Below are 21,014 nucleotides of genomic sequence, written 5' to 3' on the forward strand. Positions count from 1 at the left end.
GACAGCACATAATATTTCACTAGGTATTTTTTAAAATACAAGCATTCAGATTAAAGTGCAGTTCAAAGGCTTAATTAGGGTAATAAGGCAAGTCATTGTATAATAGTAGCTTCTTCTGCAGACAATCAAAAATATTTATTGCTTAAGGGGGCTAATAATATTGACCTTAAATTAAATATTTTAACCTGCTTTTATTCTAGCTAAAATAAAACAAATAAGCCTAGAAGAAAAAATATTATAGGAAATACTGTTAAAATTCCTTGCTCTGTTAAACATAATTTGGGAAATATTTATATTAAAAAAAATTCTCAGGAGCACTAATAATTTTGACTTTAACTGATAATCGTTTTAAATAATCGTGATTACAATTATGACCAAAATAATCGTGATTATGATTTTTCCCAAAATCGAGCAGCTATTTTTACTATTATGTTGGAATTTTAAGCATATGTTTTGATATATATATATATATCAAAACATATGCTTAAAATTCCAACATAATAGTAAAAATAATTTAAATAAATAACTTTAAATAATTATTTAAATTTTGCTCACTCACGCAATGTGCTTGTCAACGTGTCGTAAAGGCAAAATCAAAACAAAATCGGCAGAGAGACGTAAATGCAGTGATTCTTCAGAGGCGAAGAAGAAGATTAAACAGTATGGCAAAGCCTACCTAAATTTTGGTTTTATTGAAGGCCAAGACAAGTTAAAACTGATTAATTTATAGTTTCTATACATATTATATATTAATATTACACAAACACACACATACAGTATATATATATATATATATATATATATATATATATATATATATATATATATATATATATATATATATAGTACATATGTGTGTGCGTGAGTGTGTATTTTAATGGTGGGGGGGCTCCAATGTTTGTATATGCCTATAGGGGGGGCCCCTAAGAAAAAGGTTGGGAACCACTGCTCTACGTGTCTGCTAGTTTGCTTGAGTCCGCACGGCGAATGTGACATCATTGCGGTGTAAGCAAAAGTTCACTTAGGGTGCGCGCGACATGATTTCAGCATTTTTTGAGACTCGAGTGAACAGTGCGCCACGTTTGATTTGAGTTGAATATGAAACACTTTGAAGAGATTTTTTTTGAAACAGTACGACTGTACAGACACCTTTATGACCCTTTATGATAGAGAGAACCAGATGATCAATAATTATTGGCTAGAAATAGCAACAGCCGTTAGAAAGAAGGAAAGTTTTGGTTAAAAGGTTTGGTTAAAAGGTTTTTAAAAAACAAAACAAAAGAGGCCGTGGCAAAAGTGAGCCAGGTACACAATCACAGAATATGTTTTTCCACCAGTCATAGAAGAATAATGCCAACATTAGCCTATATACTCTTATATTTAATTAATATTTATTTATAGTTTAAAAACCCTTTACTGACCAAGATTAGGCTATGTGTTTTTGTGGAGGAACATTATTGAATCAAGCAGTTCTGCGCTCAGGATGGTGCGTCCAGCAGCACAGAACACCCTTTCACTGCTGCTGCTACAGGCCGAGACGCATAGTTCTGATCTGGCTAATTTTGCAAGTGTTGGGTAGGATTGTTTGTTCATCTTCTACTAGCCAAGAACATCCATTTACCTCTTCAGATGCTTCAGACAGCAGCAGCACGAGTGGTCTTTAATGAACCTAAAAGAGCACGTCACTCCGCTGCTCATCCATTTGCACTGGCTGCCAGTTGCTGCTCGCATCAAATTCAAAGCACTGATGTTTGCTTACAAAGCGATTTCTGGCTGCGCCTATTCTTATCTGCTCTCACTTCTGCAGATTTATAGGCCCTCCAGAAACTTGCGTTCTGTGAATGAACGTTGCTTCAAAGAGGCAAGAAAACACTTTCCCGAACGCTCGCGCTCAATCTGCCCAGTTGGTGGAATGAACTACCTAACTGCATCAGAACAGCAGTCACTCGCTGTCTTCAAAAAGCGACTAAAAACTCAACTATTCAGTCTCCACTTTCCTTACTAAAACGCAACTCCCTCTCTGACTCCTCCACTAACTACAAAAAAAAATAAAAAATTACTAACGCTTTCCTTCTTAGACTTTACACACCTGAAACTTGCCTACAGCACTTATTCATTGTTGCTCTTATAGTTGTGCAAATTGCTTCCTTGTCCTCATTTGTAAGTCGCTTTGGATAAACGCATCGGCTAAATGTAAATGTAAATTTCATTTTCCATGACAGAAGTTTCAATGTAGCGAGTGAACTCGTCATTTTCCCTCTCAGCTTTCTGTACATACGTTGCTGTTTAGCGCTCTACCGTAATACGCAGTGTATGAGTGACCGCCGAAATACTTTGGCAGCTAGAATGACTGTTCTTTTTGAACCGGCGGCTGGCCTGACCGCAGTCAAAATTGACTCTTTTTGACTTCTCCGTCATTATTTGTTTCACATTAGCAGAGATGGATTTTAATGCTGTAACAAACAATTTGATTACTTTCTTGCGCTAATCGAAATGCATCACATGGCTGTTCATTTAATGCGCCTGACCCGACCCCGTTTAAAATGATAGAAATTAAATCCGTCGGGTTCGGGCAAAGATCTTCAGCTCTAGTGCGCAGTGCAGCGCCAGGTGAAAGGATAAATCTAGCTAAAGGAGGACTAGAGAAATCTTGGATTTAATCTAAAATATCTTAATTTGTGTTTTGAAGACATCTTGGGGAATTGATTAATGAATAACAAGATTTTTTTTTAAGCAAACTAAATTGTATTTATGCTTTTGTCTCTTTTTTTGTAATTTGTAATTATGTGAAATTGTAGTGGTCTCATAATCTAAACATTGATTAAAATGTAATTTTATTATAGTGATTATTTTGGTTCTTTCCTCCACAGCCAAGCCACACGAAGGCACCCGCTCTTTAAGCAGTGACTCTGGACTCTCCAGCTCCTCCCAGTGGACCGGAGGACAAGCCTCTGGGCTCCTATTCAGCTACAGCCCTGAGGAGAACAACCAGCTCAACAGAGTGACCCCTGGACTCAGAATGGAGGAGGAACAATCTTCTCCAGGCACTTTGAGACGGGACCCTACAACCAGTCAATCCGTTCTTGATTATTCTGGACACTTAAATGGTGACTCTATGTTCACAGAGCGGGAGACAGACATTATAGATGACGATGAGGATGACATCACCTCCCCTAATGATGCCATTGCTGCTGTTTCAGACTCGCTGTCCTTTAAGGAAACGTCTGGTTTGTCTTCAGGTCAGAGTTCTGATTATCAAAATGAAGCTTCTCCTGCCAAATTTCGTGGTGACGTGAATACCTCGAACTCTGTCATAGACACTTCAGTTCCTGCAGGATATCAGACACGTATATGGGTGAAACAACAGCAGTCTACATCTTACGCACACACTCCAACAGACAGACTGGAAGTCAAGCAGGAGCTCCAAAGTGATGCAAGCAAGCCTTCAACGCCAGATAATTGTCTTCCAGAGGCGCCGTCAGAGACAGATAAGGATGATGTCATGGCTTTGGATCAATCAATCGAACAGCTCAATCAGCTGATCCTGGACCTCGACCCAGAATTTAAGCCAATCCCTACACAGCCACAGAGTCACATGACACGCTCAGCCTCCCTTTACACTAATGGAAAGACACAATCAATGGGGAAAGCCAAATCTCACCTATCAGGTAAGAGACAATCCTGATACATTCGCCAGTCCTTACAAATCAGTCCATTTATTGATTGCTACAGACTACGAGATATAGTGAGGGTTTGGGATAAAATACAATAGTATTCTACTTAAATGTTTAAATGGGTGAAACCATTGTAGTGTAATGTAATGTGTATTTATATAGCGCGTACACCCAAAGCGCTTCACAATCATGAGTGGGGGTTTCTCTACAACACCACCAGTGTGCAGCATCCACTTGGATGATGCGACGGCTGCCACAGGACAACGGCGCCAGTGCGCTCACCACACACCAGCTATTGGTGGAGTGGAGATACAGTGATAGAGCCAATTCGGTGGAAGGGGATGATTGGAAGGCCATGATCGTAAGGGCTGATTGAGGAACTTTGGCCAGGACACCAGGGTTACACCCCTACTCTTTACGAGAAGTGCCATCGTATTTTTAATGACGACAGACAGTGAGGACCTCGGTTTAACGTCTCATCCGAAAGACGGCGCCCACTGATAGTGTAGTGTCCTCTTCGATTATACCGGGCCATTAGGACTCACACAGACCACAGGTTGAGCGCCCCCTGCTGGCCTCACTAACACCACTTCCAACAGCAACCTAGTGTTTCCTTGTGGTCTCCCATCCGGGTAATGACCAGGCTCAGCCCTGCTTAGCTTCAGTGAGTAACCGGTCTTGGGCTGCAGGGTGATATGACTGTGGAACCATTAAAGTTCCATAGGATTTGGAGGGTTAATTGTAAGCAATAAACATACCACGGCGTAACCATTTGAGATTATCACTGTACTGCAGTATTGTGAAAGTATGTTTTGTAAGAGTTGACAGATGCACATTTATTCATACATGCCAAGCTTAATTACCTTTCTGGTAAGGCAAAAGTTGTACCTTTCAGACTCAGTCTCAACTTTATTATCCCGTTTAGGGAAATTAAAATTGCAGCAAGGTGACATAACACAGGCAAAGATCTATGCAGGGCCGGAGTGGGACTCCTTTTCAGCCCTGGAGTTTTAAGCCTCAGACCGGCCGACCTCAGTTCACGACTGACTATATTAAAATAAGGTCATTTCTAATTCAGTTTCTAATTACACTATCACGTCTTTTTTTTGAGAAAACAGCTGCTTTAGAACTTCAAATGTTTAACAACCCTAACAGTATTATAAATATTTTCTTAAAAACAAAAATGAAAAAAATAAATTACATAGACGAGGATCAAACCTGTGTTGGTGGCATCGTAACCTAATGTGCTAAGCACTGGACCACAACAGATGTACGTTGAGAGCTGACTCATCTGAGTTATATCATCATTAGATAAAATAGATAAAAAGAGCAGAGCTGGTAAAATAATGAATAAGAAGACTGTGGTCAAGTAAATAAATAAATAAATTAAAAAAGTGTGACTGCTGAGAGCAACAGATTCTGGAGCTAGGGACACCGGCCCTCGCAGCCAAAAAATGGACCGGCCTACCGGGAATTCTCCCGGTCCTCCCGATTAGCCAATCCAGGCCTGGATCTATGTACACATTACCAAAACGTTACCACAACGCATACAATAAATTTTTTTAGATGTATCTCCCTCCCCAGTGGACTCCTTTAATGACCTAACTGCTACCATTATAAAAGAATTTCTAATTCTATTTGTCCTACAAATAGGAACTCTACAAAAAGCTCATCCCCAGCCACTAGACATTACTGACAGGGTATTCGAGTGTCAGAATGTTGTGGGACTGCTGTACAGGAGTTATTAATAGGGATTATAGTTCGCGTTTTTTTTTTAAAGCATTACAGTAAAACACACACGCAGTTATGACTATTTTAAAACATGTGTTTGTTTGTTGTAAAAATTCGTAATAATGACATAAAAAAAATACTCATTTGTGGATCCTCTTACTTCCGGGTTCAGCAATACTGCCGTTGTGGCAGGTGTATTCTGGGAACTTTTTTTGTTTTTTATTGGTTTCAAGTGTGGTCCTGAAAAAACTTAGCCCTACGCCTTCAAGCTAAAGAGAATTGGGACACCCCTACCCCTTGGCGTGCATGCGCAAAACGAGGGGTAGGGGTTATGGGGAAGGGCTAAAGGGTGGAATTGGGATCGGGTCTTTGTCAGAGCTTTAAAAGAACTTTGTCAGTACATGGATCAGTGGATCATGGATCAGTTTCTTGTTTCATTTCACAAGTGTAAGTAAATAAAATAGTTAGAACACATCGCTTTACCTGATCTTCCATTAATACAAAAACTATTTAAGTAACTGGGCCATTAGAAAAAAATCCTTAGTGTTTAACCCTATTTAAGTCTAAAATTTCATTCAAAGTTGTCTTAAAAGGGTCTTAAAAAGTCCTAAATTTGATTTGAAGAAACCTGCAGAAACCCTGTAGATTGATGTTTGAGGTTTCTATTGGCAGGGGCCTAATTTATGTTAATACATGCACTCAAGTAACATACAATGGCCCTCTATGTGCAGTTCCTGACAGGTTTGGTAAAGTAAATAAAGACTTGCCTTTCATTTCGGTGAGTGTGTGTATGTGTGCATAACTGTGACTGTGCTTGAATGTGTAAACATCCAGGTCTAGTATGGAGTGCTTGTACAGTGTAGAAGTGACCTCTGAGCTGCCAGTTTGTTTAGGAATTGACATGATTGTATTTTAGCGATGGAATAACACTGCACTTAAGAAGCGTGTAGTGACAATAATGTTATACGCTCTTTACCGAACACATCTGTGGTGCCGTTTTTTCACCATGAACTCAATACTCTGGCTGCTTTGACCCCGGCATACTGAGAGGGGCTTGTTGCTTTTGAAGTGTGTCCCCTGCCTTGAATATACATCCCCTGTCTGTTCCTTTTAGATCCTTTTAGCAAGATCAGCCCATGTCAGAGCAGCTCTGGCGACTGAAATGGAGATTTTTTGAATGGAGTGCTGAGTTCATCCTGTTTAACAGAAATCTGTGCAGAGTGTTGTTATTACAGTAGTATGTCACTAGATATATGCCTTGTGGCATGTGTGCGCGTGTGGGTTTAAATACACATGGTGTAAGGGCTGAGGAATGCTTTTGAAGTGAGCGTCTCCTGACACACAAAACATGTTGTCTTTCACTGAGTCTTGAGGATTTCGTAGGTCCGGGTGGTGATAGTTAACAGAGCCTGCACTGTTGGCCGTTTGAAATGAATTATTACCATGCTTTATAATCATTATGTAAACAAAATGGAATCCAAGGGTCTGAGACGGCATTATTATATTATTTGGAAATAATTACAGTACAATATTGGGTAACCCTTTATAATAACTACACACTATAAATCATTTATTAAGCATTAGCAAATAGTGAACTCATTATCTGTTAAGCATTAACTCTACATTAATAGGCGTTAGTAAGCAGTTTATAACTGCAGCTACAAATACTCTATTCTTGACTTATTAGCGCCTATATAATGTGTTTAATGATTGTATTTTCATAATTAGTTATGATTTATTTTTCATTACTTAATTAAGTATCACATTATTTACAAACCGTTTGTATTTAAGAGTAGTTGAGGGTTTTTAGGATCATTCAGAATGAGTTAGTAAATGATTAATAAACTATTGAAATCTAAGTTTTTATATCTTATTAATCAGGCATATAGTAATGGTTACTATATATGTTAATAAATGCTTTATTAACTCAACTTCATGCAGTTTTGTGACCTATTCTAAAGTGAGGACTATTCATGCTTTATAAATCCCTTATAAATGACAAATAAAGGCTCAGTTAAATTATAAACAGGAAGAATAACATTATTCACTCCTATTCATTTAAAGATACACAAATGAAATTGTACTTCAAATGAAAAATAAATCTTTGCAAGCTGATCTAAAATAAAATCACTATAGAGTTTAAAATATGCATCTTATTTTATTGTTTAATTATTATATTGTTGTCGTTTTATCCAGTTGGATGTCATATTTTGACACACCTGTTATTTGGCAATGTTTAAACTTTACAGTAATTTTACTTTTTAGAAAGATTGCACAGATTATCGTTCATTTGATTCTGAGCCTTTATTTGTCATTCATAAGGGATTTATAAAGCATGAATAGTCCTCACTTTAGATTAGGTCACAAAACTGCATGAAGTTGAGTTAATAAAGCATTTACTAACATATTAGTTAACTATTAGTATATGCCTGAATAATAAGAATTATAAATGTTGATTTCAATAGTTTATTAATCAATAACTCATTCTGAATGATCCTAAAATCCCTCAACTACTCTTAATTACAACTGGTTTGTAAATAATTTGATACTTAATTTAGTAATGAAAAATAAAACATTAACTAATTATGAAAATACAATCATTAAACACATTATATAGGTGCTTATAAGTCAAGAATAGAGTATTTGTAGCTGCAGTTATAAACTGCTTACTAACGTTTATTAATGTAAAGTTAATGCTTAACAGATAATGAGTTCACTATTTGCTAATGCTTAATAAATGATTTATAGTGTGTAGTTATTATAAAGTGTTACCCAAAAAGGTTATATTACAAAATAAGAAAAATACATTGTCTATCTTCTGATTCTGTACAATTGTAGCTAATTCAACAAGCAAATGTGTCACTGATCGATTATCTGGCTGTTTCTCAATTTCAAGAATGCAGAGAACAGACTTGCGTTCTTGTGGAGAGCGGTCTTTCCAGGTGTCCTCAGAAGAACAAACTCGGCAGACTACGAGAACAGAGAATGCGTCCTGTGAGAAATGAGATGCTGTGTTCTTTCTGATGGTCACATGACCTTCACACATTTTAAATGTAAAATTATTTAAACATTACAGCATTCATACAGGGATTTATTGTTTTTCACTTTTTCAAAATACATACTGTACATAAAATATAAATATACATTGCGCAAAATAAATATAAGAGATTTTAATACGAATTTCAGCAAACAAACACCCTTAATGGGCCCTATCATACACCCGGCGCAGTGTGGCGCAAGGCGCGGCGCAATAGTCTTTTGCTAGTTTCAGCTTGGCACAAGAGTCGTTTTGAGGCGTTGCGCTTCGCTGTTTAAATAGCAAATGCATTAGCGCTCATTTGTGCGCCCATAGGCGTTCTGGTCTAAAAAGGAAGGCGTTCTGAGGCGCACCGCTGGAGCGTTGCTATTTTGAGAAACTATAATAGATTTTTCAGTAGACCAAAATAAACCCGGGTTAAACTCCGGCGCAGAATTGCGACTCGCTTACGCACTGCTTAATAGGCACAAGAGAGCAATAGGCAAATATCTTTACATATGAAAAAATGTAAATATTAAGGATATATATAGGATATAATAAGAATAGATATATGATATAAATATAAAGGATTATAATATTACAAAACATATTATTTTCTAGCCTACATAAATATGAAAAACCACTGCTTTATGCCTTCTTCATCTCGGGAGGCTTTTTCAGTTCATTCATAACAATTTGCTTTTGTATAATGTTATTATTATTAGCAGTATTATTTATTATATCCATATTTATATTTGTTTTATTAAAAACAAGCTTAGATTTGCCCACCTGTCAGGTTTTAGACCATATGGGGCACAGCATGTGTTTTAGGATATAACTCAGGTTTTTTAACACACTTCGTTATTGTTGTTCATTTATTCGTTTGCTGGAAATTAGAACTGAATTTAGAAATAGTTTTGAAACGAATATTTCCGCTTAACAAACAAAATTATTTATTTTTAGACTAATTGATGTCTGTGCGTAAAGGTTTCCCTATCCAAGAGCGAATGTGAAAGTAGTTCCATTATCTCTCATTCTCACGCAGATGCTCTGTTTCACCGTTTTCTGTTAAAAAAAAACTGTGAACTGTTAACTGTTTGCTAGTGAAATACTAATTTTTTCCACTTAGACTTACTTTGCGTCCTGTAAATAGCGAATGCACTTATGGCGTGACGCAACTGGCTCTTAAAGGGAATGGGAGATGAGACTCTAATTGGTTTATTCTCAAAACTCACCTATAACTCATTAAGAAAATAAACTCAACCCTTTTAGACCATACGCCACAGCGCAAAGCGGATTTTCCCGTCCGTAAATTAGCAAAAATGCATTCTGACACGCCCTGAAAGCGTTTGCGCCCTGCCTTTTGCGCTCTGCGCATGGACCGTCAAAATAGAGCCCAATGTGTTTACTCCTTCATTAAGATGTCCATGGTAAATTCACAGTTTCATTTATAGGGAAGCTCCTGAGGTAAATAAGTCATATCTCTGAACTTTAATAATAAATAAAATGCTGCACTTCCCACCTCCAGTCGCAATGACTTCTGGGACTTCTAAAGCGAGTTCGATGCTCAAGTCTGCATCGGTGCCTCCTCGATATCAAAGAACACATCCGGAGTGTTTCAGTCATCCTCTGTTCTTGCGGTCTTGAGAAGTAGAGCTGAACTTTGTCAGCTGATGATGACGTCAAGCAAGAAATGCATATTGAGAAGCAGCCTGTGACTTTTGTTTTCAGATGTGATCTGGATCTCATAATCATTCTAGAGAAGATTATACATTTGGATTTTTTTATGTAGCTGGAGTAAAAAAAAAATGAAATGATAATTAAGATATCTGAATGTGATCCTAAAATATTATAACAGGAAAAATACTTAAAATTGAAATAATAAAAAAATAAGTTTCACTATTGGTCTCAGAAAATTTGACCTACTGTAAATAGGCATACAAATATTTATGTTAATTGATATAACATATTAATGTTATATTAATTTAACATTTCTAATTTAGGAGTTTGTATTACAAATTATACTAATCAATATGCAAAGAGGCAAATGCATGAATGGCAGCCTTCAAGTCTCAGATGCTTCAAGTCAAATTTCAATTGCTCTGTCCAAACTTAAAGGGATCATTCACCCCGAAATATACAGTTAAAGTCAGAATTATTAGCCCCCCTGAATTATCAGCCCCCTGCTTATTTTTCCCCCTATTTCTGTTAAACGGAGAGCAGATTTTTTTCAACACATTTGTAAACATAATAGTTTTAATAACTAATTAATTATTAACTTATAAATTATTATTATTATTGTTATTATTATTATTATTATTATTATTATTATTATTAATATTATTATTATTATTAATTTATTATCTAATAAATTTTTAATCACTGATTTATTTTATCTTTGCCATAATGACCGTACATAATATTTGACTGATATTTTTCAAGACACTTCTACACAGCCTAAAGTGACATTTAAAGGCTTAACTAGGGTAATTAGATTAACTAGGAAGGTTAGGGTAATTAAACAAGTTATTGTATACCGATGGTTTGGTCTGTAGACTATCAAAAAATATATATAGCTTAAAGGGGCTAATAATATTGTCCTTAAAATTGTGTTTAAAATATTAAAAACTGCTTTTATTCTAGCCAAAATAAAACAAATAAGACTTTCTCCAGACGAAAAAAAAAGCATTATCAAACATACTGTGAAAATTTCCTAAATCTGTTAAATATCATTTGGGAAATATTAAAAAAAAGAAAAAAAAGAAATCAATAATTCTGACTTCAACTGTATGTACACATGTTATTATTGAAACATGGCGCCTGTCAATCAATTCGGTGGGCGGGGAAAACTGCACTCCTACGTCACATTGCAGTGAGCCTTAAAATCACTGGGAATTGGGTCCTATTTTCAACATCAGAATATTTAAAAAAGAGACTTGTTGTGTTGATATCACTCCAATATGACAGTGAACACACTACACACACAGTTTTGTCCAAACAGCTTACATCTTGTAATATTTTAAGTAAATAGCTTTTTAATTGGATATCATAAACTTTTCAGTAAGCATTTCAAAACAACAATCGTTTGAGAACGTTCTATACACTGCAAAAAGTGCTTTTCTTACTTAGATTTTTTGTCTTGTTTCTAGTCCAAATATCTAAAAATTCCTAAATCAAGAAGAATTTTCTAGACAAGCAAAACATATTGTCTTGTTTTGAGAAATAATATGCCAATATTAAATGAGTTTTTCCTTAAAACAAGCTAAATAATCTGCCAATGGGGTAAGCAAAATAATCTTATCACAAATCGGAAAACAAGATTATTTTGCTTACCCCATTAGCAGATTATTTTAATATTTATATATATTTATATTTATATATTTATATAGAGAAATATTATATCATAATATTTCTCAAAACAATACAATACATTTAGCTTGTCTAGAAAATGCTTCTCGATATAAGAAATTTTAGATATTTAGACTAGAAACAAGACAAAAAATCTAAGCAAGAAAATCATTTTTTGCAGTGTATTTAGTTTTTTTTTATTTTAATGAAACCCCTATTTTTCAAAAAAAGTTGTTGGAAGTTCATGAATAAAATTCTGATTTACTGGTCACAGTGAGATGTGGATTATGAATGCCTACTAAATGCTTTCTCTTTCTGCCTCTCTCTTTTCAGGTTGGAGACAAAAACAGCTCAGCGATGTCTCCCAATACTCTGTGCTGCAGAATACGAGTGGGGATCAAACACAGAACACCCAGAGATTCGATTTTAGCACGCCATCTCTGGTATACACATTTATCACAGTCACTTCGTAAATGTCCAGCCTAAAAAAATTAAACATTACACATTTTAACAGGAGACTAGTGTGATAGAATCAGCTCACCAACCCTGTGCAAAGATCTGCCTAATGTCAACTAAAATATGTGTTAAACTTGTATTGAACCCGGAACAATCCTATAACAATGCTGTGTGTGTTTTTGTTCCAGCGAGGCTTGTATCACACTGACGCCGTTGACTTTGGTGACCTCCCTCCAGAAGTTGACAGACCACTGTGGGTGGGTTTAAATCAAGCTCCGCCCACGCCAGCATTTCCTGTCACACCCCCCACTCCATATGGTGAGACTGACACAGTGTTTAATGTTTGTTATGTGAGCCTTTCACTGCCTTGTGACTAGGCATGGGCCAGTATAAGACTCTGACGGTATGATAACCTTGGATAAAAATATCACGGTTTCACGGTATTGTGATCACTGCTCTAAAATAAGTTCGTTTTATATGTCTGGGTAAAAAAGAAAAAAATAATTCCCCTTTTAAACATAACTTTTAAAATATTTTGGAGCAGTAAACATGTCAGGCTAAATAATTCTAATTAATTATTGAATTCTGCTGTCTACATTTATTTCACAGATTTTTTTTTTTTTTTTTTTACAATTCAAAATGGCATCTTTGGATATCTTTTTTGTCGCTGGAGATACTGTTGTCCTAAAAAACAAAACATATACCTAAGGAACGGTTTAACAAAATTTTGACGTTTTAAAACCTTGACTTTTCCAAACCCTGGTATACCTTGAAAATGTCCCATGCCTACTCATGACTCTCTGCTCATGTTAACTTTAATATTATGGCCCTTTTTAAAGACATTATAGCACCCTTTTATGGGAAAATATCATGGCATTTAGGCATGGTATCATAGTAATGCCATTATTGCAATCAGAATTTGATAGTAAAATGCCATACTCTATGCATTACTTTGATATTTATCGAATGTCAAGCTAATAATTTAATTCAGTCTAATACAATTAAATACAAATTGTATTTTAGTACCACATTTAAAACAAAAGTTGTTGCCTTAAAATACTTTAGGATTTAACATAAACCATGTAAACATTTACAAACACATAACCACATTAAATCCTGCTAATCAGCTCAGATTTTGAAGTATACAGAGTTGGAGAAAATGTTATATGCAGTGGAACAATATCCTGTAATTGGGGACCGACAACAAAAAAGAGCCTCTCCTCTCCCTAATTTCGTTTTAGGAACAAAGAGAACCATCTGTTTGGATGATTTCATTTTTATAGCATTTTGTTGAATAACATTTATTATAATTTATAGAAGTCGATACATGATATACAATGCAAGACAAATTCAGGAATGATAGTTTCGCAGTCTTTTGTCTAGAGGTGCCCAAAGGATGGACTGCGGGCCCATGTTGGCCCAAAGTTGGGCCATGGAAACCCATGGACTCTATTTTGACGATCCATGTGCAAAGTCCAAAGCGCAGGGCGCAAACGCATTAAGGGTATGTCACAATCCACTTTTGCTGTTTTAAAGACGGAAAAATACACTTTGCGGCGTGGCACATGGTCTGATGCTGCGTTCACACCAGACGCGGCACGCACGTCAAGCGCGAGTGATTTACATGTAAAGTCAATGCAAACGCGCGAATAGACATCCTGCGGTGCGATATGCGCGAATGGCGCGGCGCGAATGACGCAAATTGTGCGAATGGCGCGGGGCGAATTGAGCGTTTTGCGCGTTTGATGCGCTTAACGAGCGTTTCGTGCGAATCTCTTGATTTTGAAAATCTGAACTTCAGCGTACATTCGCGCCGCGTTAACCAATCAGAATTTTGCTCTTGTGGGGGCGTGATTGTGACGTAGAACCTGTTGTCGGTGTTCCGAGGGAAATCCTCCAGCCTTCACCTACAACAGTTCATCAAACTCGGCTTGGCTCAGTCAGAAGCACTGCTGAAAGCCTCCGTCATCCAGGTGAAGTTTCTGGAGGAGTTTATGAGCTCACAGAGCTGGATACACCTCTGAAAGAATGTAGTGGACTCAGACACGACCCTAAACGTATCGACGCTGTTTTTCAGTCTTCATAAAGCACATAAACACTGTTATTTTCTTCATAAAATCCATGTTAGCCATTTAGCTATGAAGCTAGAGTCTTCGGGTAGACAGACGCCCTGCCCATCACGCGAATCCACGTCTGTTCTGATGTGAATTTGACACGCGAATGAAGCAGGGTTTGACGCGCAAATGAAGCGAGTAAACTCAAATGTTCTATTTACGCGCGAATAGCGCGATTTATCCGCGCGTTCCGCGTCTGGTGTGAACACAGCACAACAGGGTTGAGCTTATTCTCTTAATGAGTTATAGCTGTGTGTTTTGAGAATAAACCAATCAGAGTCTCATCTCCCATTGCCTTTAAGACCCAGCTGCGTCATGCAATAGCGCATTTGCTATTTACATGACAGATTTTGTAAGTGGAAAGACTGAGTGCTTCACTTGAGAGAAAACGGGTAAACAGAGCATCTACAGGCGAGAATGAGAGATGAGCCTCCTCATTCTTTACTTTCACTTTCACTCTCGTGGATAGGGAAACATGTTGTACGCACAGACATCCATTAACCTACATAATTAATTTAGCTTGCTAAGCCCAAAGATTTGTTTCAAAACTATTTCTAAATTTAGTTCTAATTTCCAGCAAACAAATAAATGAACAATAATTACAAAGTTTTTTCAAAAAAGTTATTTCCAAATACACATGCTGTGCCCCATATGGTCTAAAATCTGACAGGTGGACAAATCTAAGGTTGTTTTTATAATAAAACAAATATAAATATGCATATAATAACTAAAACTGCTAATAATGATAACATTATACAAAAGCAAATTGTCATGAATAAACTGAACCATTTTCAGCATTGATCTCCATTGTGTTATAAATGGGATTATGTTTTTATTATATTAAGTTCATTATAAAAACGTAACAATCATACTGAATCATTATTTAATGTGTTTTAAAGCAACATTTTTTAGTTATTTTTAAATTATACCAAATAAATTAGAAATTACCCATAGCAAATTGAATGTAATGCGGTTTGGTACCTTTAACTTTGGCCCACAGCCCTCAATCAAGTTTGGGTTTTGGCCCTTTCTAAGAAAAGGTTTGGGCACCCCTGCTGAAGTCGAAAGAATCAAAGTCAATCTGATTATATTGGTTAGAGTTGGTAAACGCCAGCCTTATTCAGACAATTGTAACTCAGTTAAAAGTCAAGAATAACAACATTGACCTTAAAACCCAAATTGGACATGCTAAGTGAAATAAAAGCCACTCTCTGTGGTTTCACAATGAAATCTAGAAACAACACATGTGGCGTAATCTTTCTTAATTTATATGTTTTGCTTAATAGGCTTTAACTTCATCTTACAATGTACTAGATGGCCCGTTGAACGGGGTGGTTCTTTTTTCTCAAAAAGTGGAGAATTATTGAATTTCTCTTAAATTATGAGGTTCAAATACCACTTTTTAGTGACATATTAAGCATTAATCTTTGCTGCATTGGCTTGCATGCGTGATCATAACCTTTCTGATGCAACAAAAATATTCCTTACAATTTTGTCAAAGCGCTTACTTTACTATTTCACCACAAATGTGCAATTAAACTGTTTATTGTGCATTTAAAAGTTATTACAGTTTTATAAATAATGTTATGAGATAAGAATTTTAAATTAAGAATTTTTTATCATTTTGCAAGAATGAAAAAATACTTATTTTTAAAATACAAGTTTATTTTCATGCATCATAAAAAACCTTTTAGGAATCTGTTTAAACTTTTTAAAGACTAAAAAACATATTAAAAAACTGTAACCTTTAGGTAAATAACAAACTGGCCAGCTCATTTTTTAGTCAGAATTTGTACATGTAAATAATTAAAAAAATTTATTTGTCCTAAAGCCTTCTTCTATCATTTATTTTCACAATTTATGATGGCATAATGTCAAAAATGGGACAAATGACCTCATATTGGAGACACATTCTGGGGTGCATTTTCCAAAAAACGACATAACTCGAGGCTAAACTATCATAGTATGATGCATCGTTTAGAAAAAGAACGATGTAGTGACGAGTGTTTCCCAAAACCATAGTTTCTCTGTCGCAGATCCATCACTTGAACCATGTTAGTTATAATGTAAAACCCCTATAATGATGCTCTAAACTGGGTGGAGTAACTACTTCTTTAGAGAAGAACTCTAAATTCTTTGTGCAAATTATATTGTTTATACACACACACACACACACACGCATTTAAAATAAAATCCAATATTAGATTTGGTAAAAGCATGCACTCGCTTTCCATATTAAATGAAATATATACAAATGGCACATATAGTTTGCTTTACTAATATTATTAAGAAGTTGATAATTACATATTCTAAACATGTCACTTACAAAAGCGAACACTATTCTAATATCATATAAATATATAAATAACGAGGCGATTTATTAAGAAATAAAATTTAATATATATTATTTATTCGGAAATTTTGAAAATCCTACTTTAATAATAATCTAAAAAGTATTAATGATGATGATGATGATTCTTCTTCTTATTATTATTAAGTATTATATTGTTTATTTATTTTTTATTTTTTAGAAAAGTCTACTTTTACAATTTGACACATGCAAACCACTGCAGAAAATTCTAACCAGCAGGCCCATGTCATATTCACCTTATTCTCCTCTGACGAGCGGGCGCTGCCATTTGAATCTTTTTTGCTCGAGACTTCCGGTCTCATTCACTTCCATTCATTTTTTGACGTTAAAAACTGCTCGTTACGCTGCTTGATGTTGCAATTTGATATTTTCTTATTATATTATTCTACTTGTTCTGTATAGTCAGGCAAACATTTGTTTGTAGAGCAAGTAGTTTGACCCTTTTCTGCTGTTTATTATTCCTAGTCATTTCTCCCATAGGCGACTGAATCGGAAGTTCTAAGACAATCGCAAAAACAGACACACTTCCGCATTTTAGAATAAGGTCAATACAGTACAGACACTTAATAAATAACCCACTATAAATTAAAATAATTAACGTATGCTTTTTTGTTTTCACAAGTTTTGGAGACGTAACATAAATTCCGCTTTTAAATAATAGATCACCTATATAGCTTTTGCCATGAGGCTGTGTTCAAAATGACATCAATGTTTTCAAAGTGCACTATGAAGGGAGCACAATTGTAAACATGAAGATCGCTAAAACTGAACTGTAAAAATTATTTGAAAGGAAATTACACCTGAGAGAGATGACCTTAATTTTTATTGACCTTTTTTATTTGTAATTATTCCAAGTTTAAATGTTAGAATGTTCTAAATGAATAGGGCATAGGAACTATGGCCCCGTTTACACTGCCAATTAAATGTGACCCAATTCCTATTTTTTGCTCATATGTGACACAGATCGGATCTGTTCTATGACCGTGTAAACACGGGAAAAAAAAAACAAACACATGCATTCGGATATTCAGAGATCGGTTTCAGGCCTCCTTCATATGTGGAAATAAATCAGATATAGATCGGATATGTGACAATGCGACTGTCATATAAACAGGCAGATCGGGTTTATTGAGGCGTTCCGTTCTGTACATCATTAAACTTGCGACAATGTGGTGCTTCTCTGCGGTTTAATGACAGAAAGAAGAGCGTGTGTGGAGATGCCGAAGTGGTAAACAACATCAGAGGAAACACAGAGGAGAAACGTGGTCAGTCGCCACAGTTTGCTCCCACCAGACCTGAGATCTCTCTCGTACCCACACATTCCTCTGAATGGTGGAGGACATCATAAAGCATATAAACCATAAGCGCAAGCTGCGATGACGGCCCTTTTCCACCTCCGCCTCAAAATCATTTTAAAATTGGGCGAACATCGTGTAACTTTTGCTTTTTGTCGCTATTAATACACGAACTGCGGCTTCACATAGAACTACTTTATTCTCTCTAACACCAGTGCGCACACAGGCAAAGGCTACATCTTCAACTACACACACACATCAGGGCCATACCATTACATAAACTGGGTGGGGGTAAATCTAGACTAAAAAATTCACTGCTTATACTACACTTCACATATTTCGCAGAGCTAAAAACAAGACAATTTCTTCCATCGTGGCTAGTGAGGCACAGATGCTAGAACCCGCCTTTATGCATGTGCGAAATCGTAAGTTGTATGGCAAGTGTAAACGCATGAATTGAATATGGGTCACAATTAAAACAACGTGTAAACAGACAGGCGAACAAATCAGAAATAGGCAACAAATCGGAATTGGGCATCAAGACCTGACAGTGTAAACGGGGCCTAAGTTTCTAACTACAGCTCCAGAGGTGTAGTTGCGAGTGCTCAAGTTTGCGAATGTTCATTGGTGCGACGGATTTGGAAAACGGCAAATCAACGAATTATGTTTGTAACGAACCACCTGAACCCCCCCTGGCTACGGGCCTGAATAGAGAGCAGAAAGTTTGAGACGTATTTGGAACAAATGGAATATATAGTTATGTATGATAAGTGTATAATATGCATTATGTGAGATGTTTTGTTTATAAAAACTCGAGCCTATAGAGACTCATATAATGAAAGTAAATTGTCCTAAGAACAGAACCTTGCAGTACACCAAAATGTTCATTCATTCATTTGCTTTTCAGTTCAGTCCCTTTATTCATCAGTGTTCACCACAGTGGAATGAACCGCCAGCTTATCCAGCATGTGTTTTACACAGCAGATGCTCTTTCAGCTGCAACCCAGTACTGGGAAACAACATCATAGTGTAATATGCTTAATGGTCTCTTTCTCCTCACAGTGAAGAGCGGAAATGACTTCACCAATTCAAGACCTGGCTCTCAAACCAGTAGACACTACATGAGCTCTCCAGTATGGCAAGGTAATCAGCTGCATCCTTACTCTACTTCCATCTACTGTATCAAAACTATGTCTTCCGTCTACAGATATCGCACATGAATGTGACCTTTAGAAATAATCTCCTGTAGCAAAGGCTGTCTTGCTGCTGTCACAGAATCTGCTTAAAATAACTCCGCAACAGGATGTGGACCTCTGGGTCAGGATGCATACTTCCTGTAACCTGGCCAATAAGTGCTTTGGGAAACAGAGCTGTGATAAAGAGAGAGAAGCATACTTTAGGTTTGAAGCAAATACTTAATGAATGCATATAGCCAGAAAAGCCTCGCAAAATATACTTTGGTTGATAGCATGTGCGAACACTTACAGCCTAGATAGCTTCATCATTGTTGATACTCTTCAGTATCCTTTTTGTGTATGTGAAACAACAGTTCAGAACAGTTTTATTATGCTGAAAAAACTACACATTTAAAATAGCCACATACATTATTGATGACATAACTAATTTTGCAGAAATTTATTTGTGTTTTTTTTTTATTGGACAGTGGACACCAAATTGTAAAATAAGCATATAAAAACAAGCTGGGCACACAGAAAATGCGAAGTTACAGTACAGTACATACTTTACTGATGTCAGAATTAAGACTCTCACGGCCACTTTATTAGGTACACCTTACTAGTAACAGGTTGGACCCCATTTTGCCTTCAGAACTGCCTAAATCCTTCGTGGCATAGATTCAACAAGGTACTGGAAACATTCCTCAGAGAGTTTGGTCCATATTAACATGATAGAATCATGCAGTTGCTGCAGATTTGTCAGCTGCACGTCCATGATGCGAATCTCCCGTTCCACCACATCCCAAAGGTGCTCTATTGGATTGAGATCTGGTGGCTGGGGAGGCCATTTGAGTACAGTGAACTCGTTGTCATGTTCAAGAAACCAGTCTGAGATGATTTGCGCTGTATGTCATGGCGAGTAATCCTGCTGGAAGTAGCCATCAGAAGATGGGTACGCTGTGGTCATAACGGAATGGACATGGTCAGCAGCAATACTCAGGAAGGCTGAGGCGTTGGCATGATGCTCAATTGGTACTAATGGGCCCAAAGTGTGCCAGGAAAACATCCCCCACACCATTACACCCCCACCATCAGCTTGAACCGTTAATACAAGGCAGGATGGATCCATGGTGTCATGTTGTTGATGGCAAATTCTGAAGCTACAATTCGAATGTCGGAGCAGAAATCGAGACTCATCAGCAGGCAACGTTTTTCCAAGGCAATCTTCAATTGTGCAATTTTGGTGAGTCTGTGTGAACTGTAGCCTCAGTTTCCTGTTCTCAGCTGACAGGAGTGCACACCTGGTATGGTCTTCTGCTACTGTAGCACTTTCATTTCAAGGTTGGACGTGTTGTGAGTTCAAAAATGCTCTTCTGCATACTTCAGTTGTAACAAGTGCTTACTTGAGTTACTGTTGCCTTTCTATCAGCTGGAACAAGTCTGGCCATTCTTCTCTGACCTCTAGCATTAACAGGGCATTTGCCCCAACGGAACTGCCGCTCACTGGATATTTTCTCTTTTGCAGACCATTCTCTGTAAACCCTAGAGATGGTTGTGTGTGAAAATTTAAGCAGATCAGCAGTTTCTGAAATACTCAGACCAGCCCGTCTGGCACCAACAACCATGCCACGTTCAAAGTCACTTAAATCACATTTCTTCTCTATTCTGATGCTGTGTTTGAACTGCAGCAGATCGTTTTCACCATGTCTACATGCCAAAATGCATTAAGTTGATTGGCTGATTAGAAACTTGCTTTAAAAAGCAGTTGGACAAATGTACCTAATAATGTGGCCGGTGAGTATAATATTCATAATAACTGATGCAGCTTTAGGTT

General features: G+C 36.7%; 1 protein-coding gene across 7 annotated transcripts in view; it reads left to right on the forward strand.

Annotated features, from left to right (window-relative positions):
• Positions 1-21,014, forward strand: part of tns3.2 (tensin 3, tandem duplicate 2) — a 118,584-nt gene that overhangs the window by 55,230 nt on the left and 42,340 nt on the right. For all 7 annotated transcript variants that reach the window (XM_068215549.2, XM_073933160.1, XM_073933163.1 and 4 more), the window contains 4 exon segments: positions 2,871-3,668; positions 12,103-12,212; positions 12,414-12,543; positions 19,068-19,148. In XM_068215549.2, coding sequence (XP_068071650.2) covers positions 2,871-3,668; positions 12,103-12,212; positions 12,414-12,543; positions 19,068-19,148 — 1,119 coding nt within the window.

This window comes from Danio rerio, chromosome 20 (assembly GCF_049306965.1).
Source record: "Danio rerio strain Tuebingen ecotype United States chromosome 20, GRCz12tu, whole genome shotgun sequence".
NCBI classification, from domain to species: domain Eukaryota; kingdom Metazoa; phylum Chordata; class Actinopteri; order Cypriniformes; family Danionidae; genus Danio; species Danio rerio.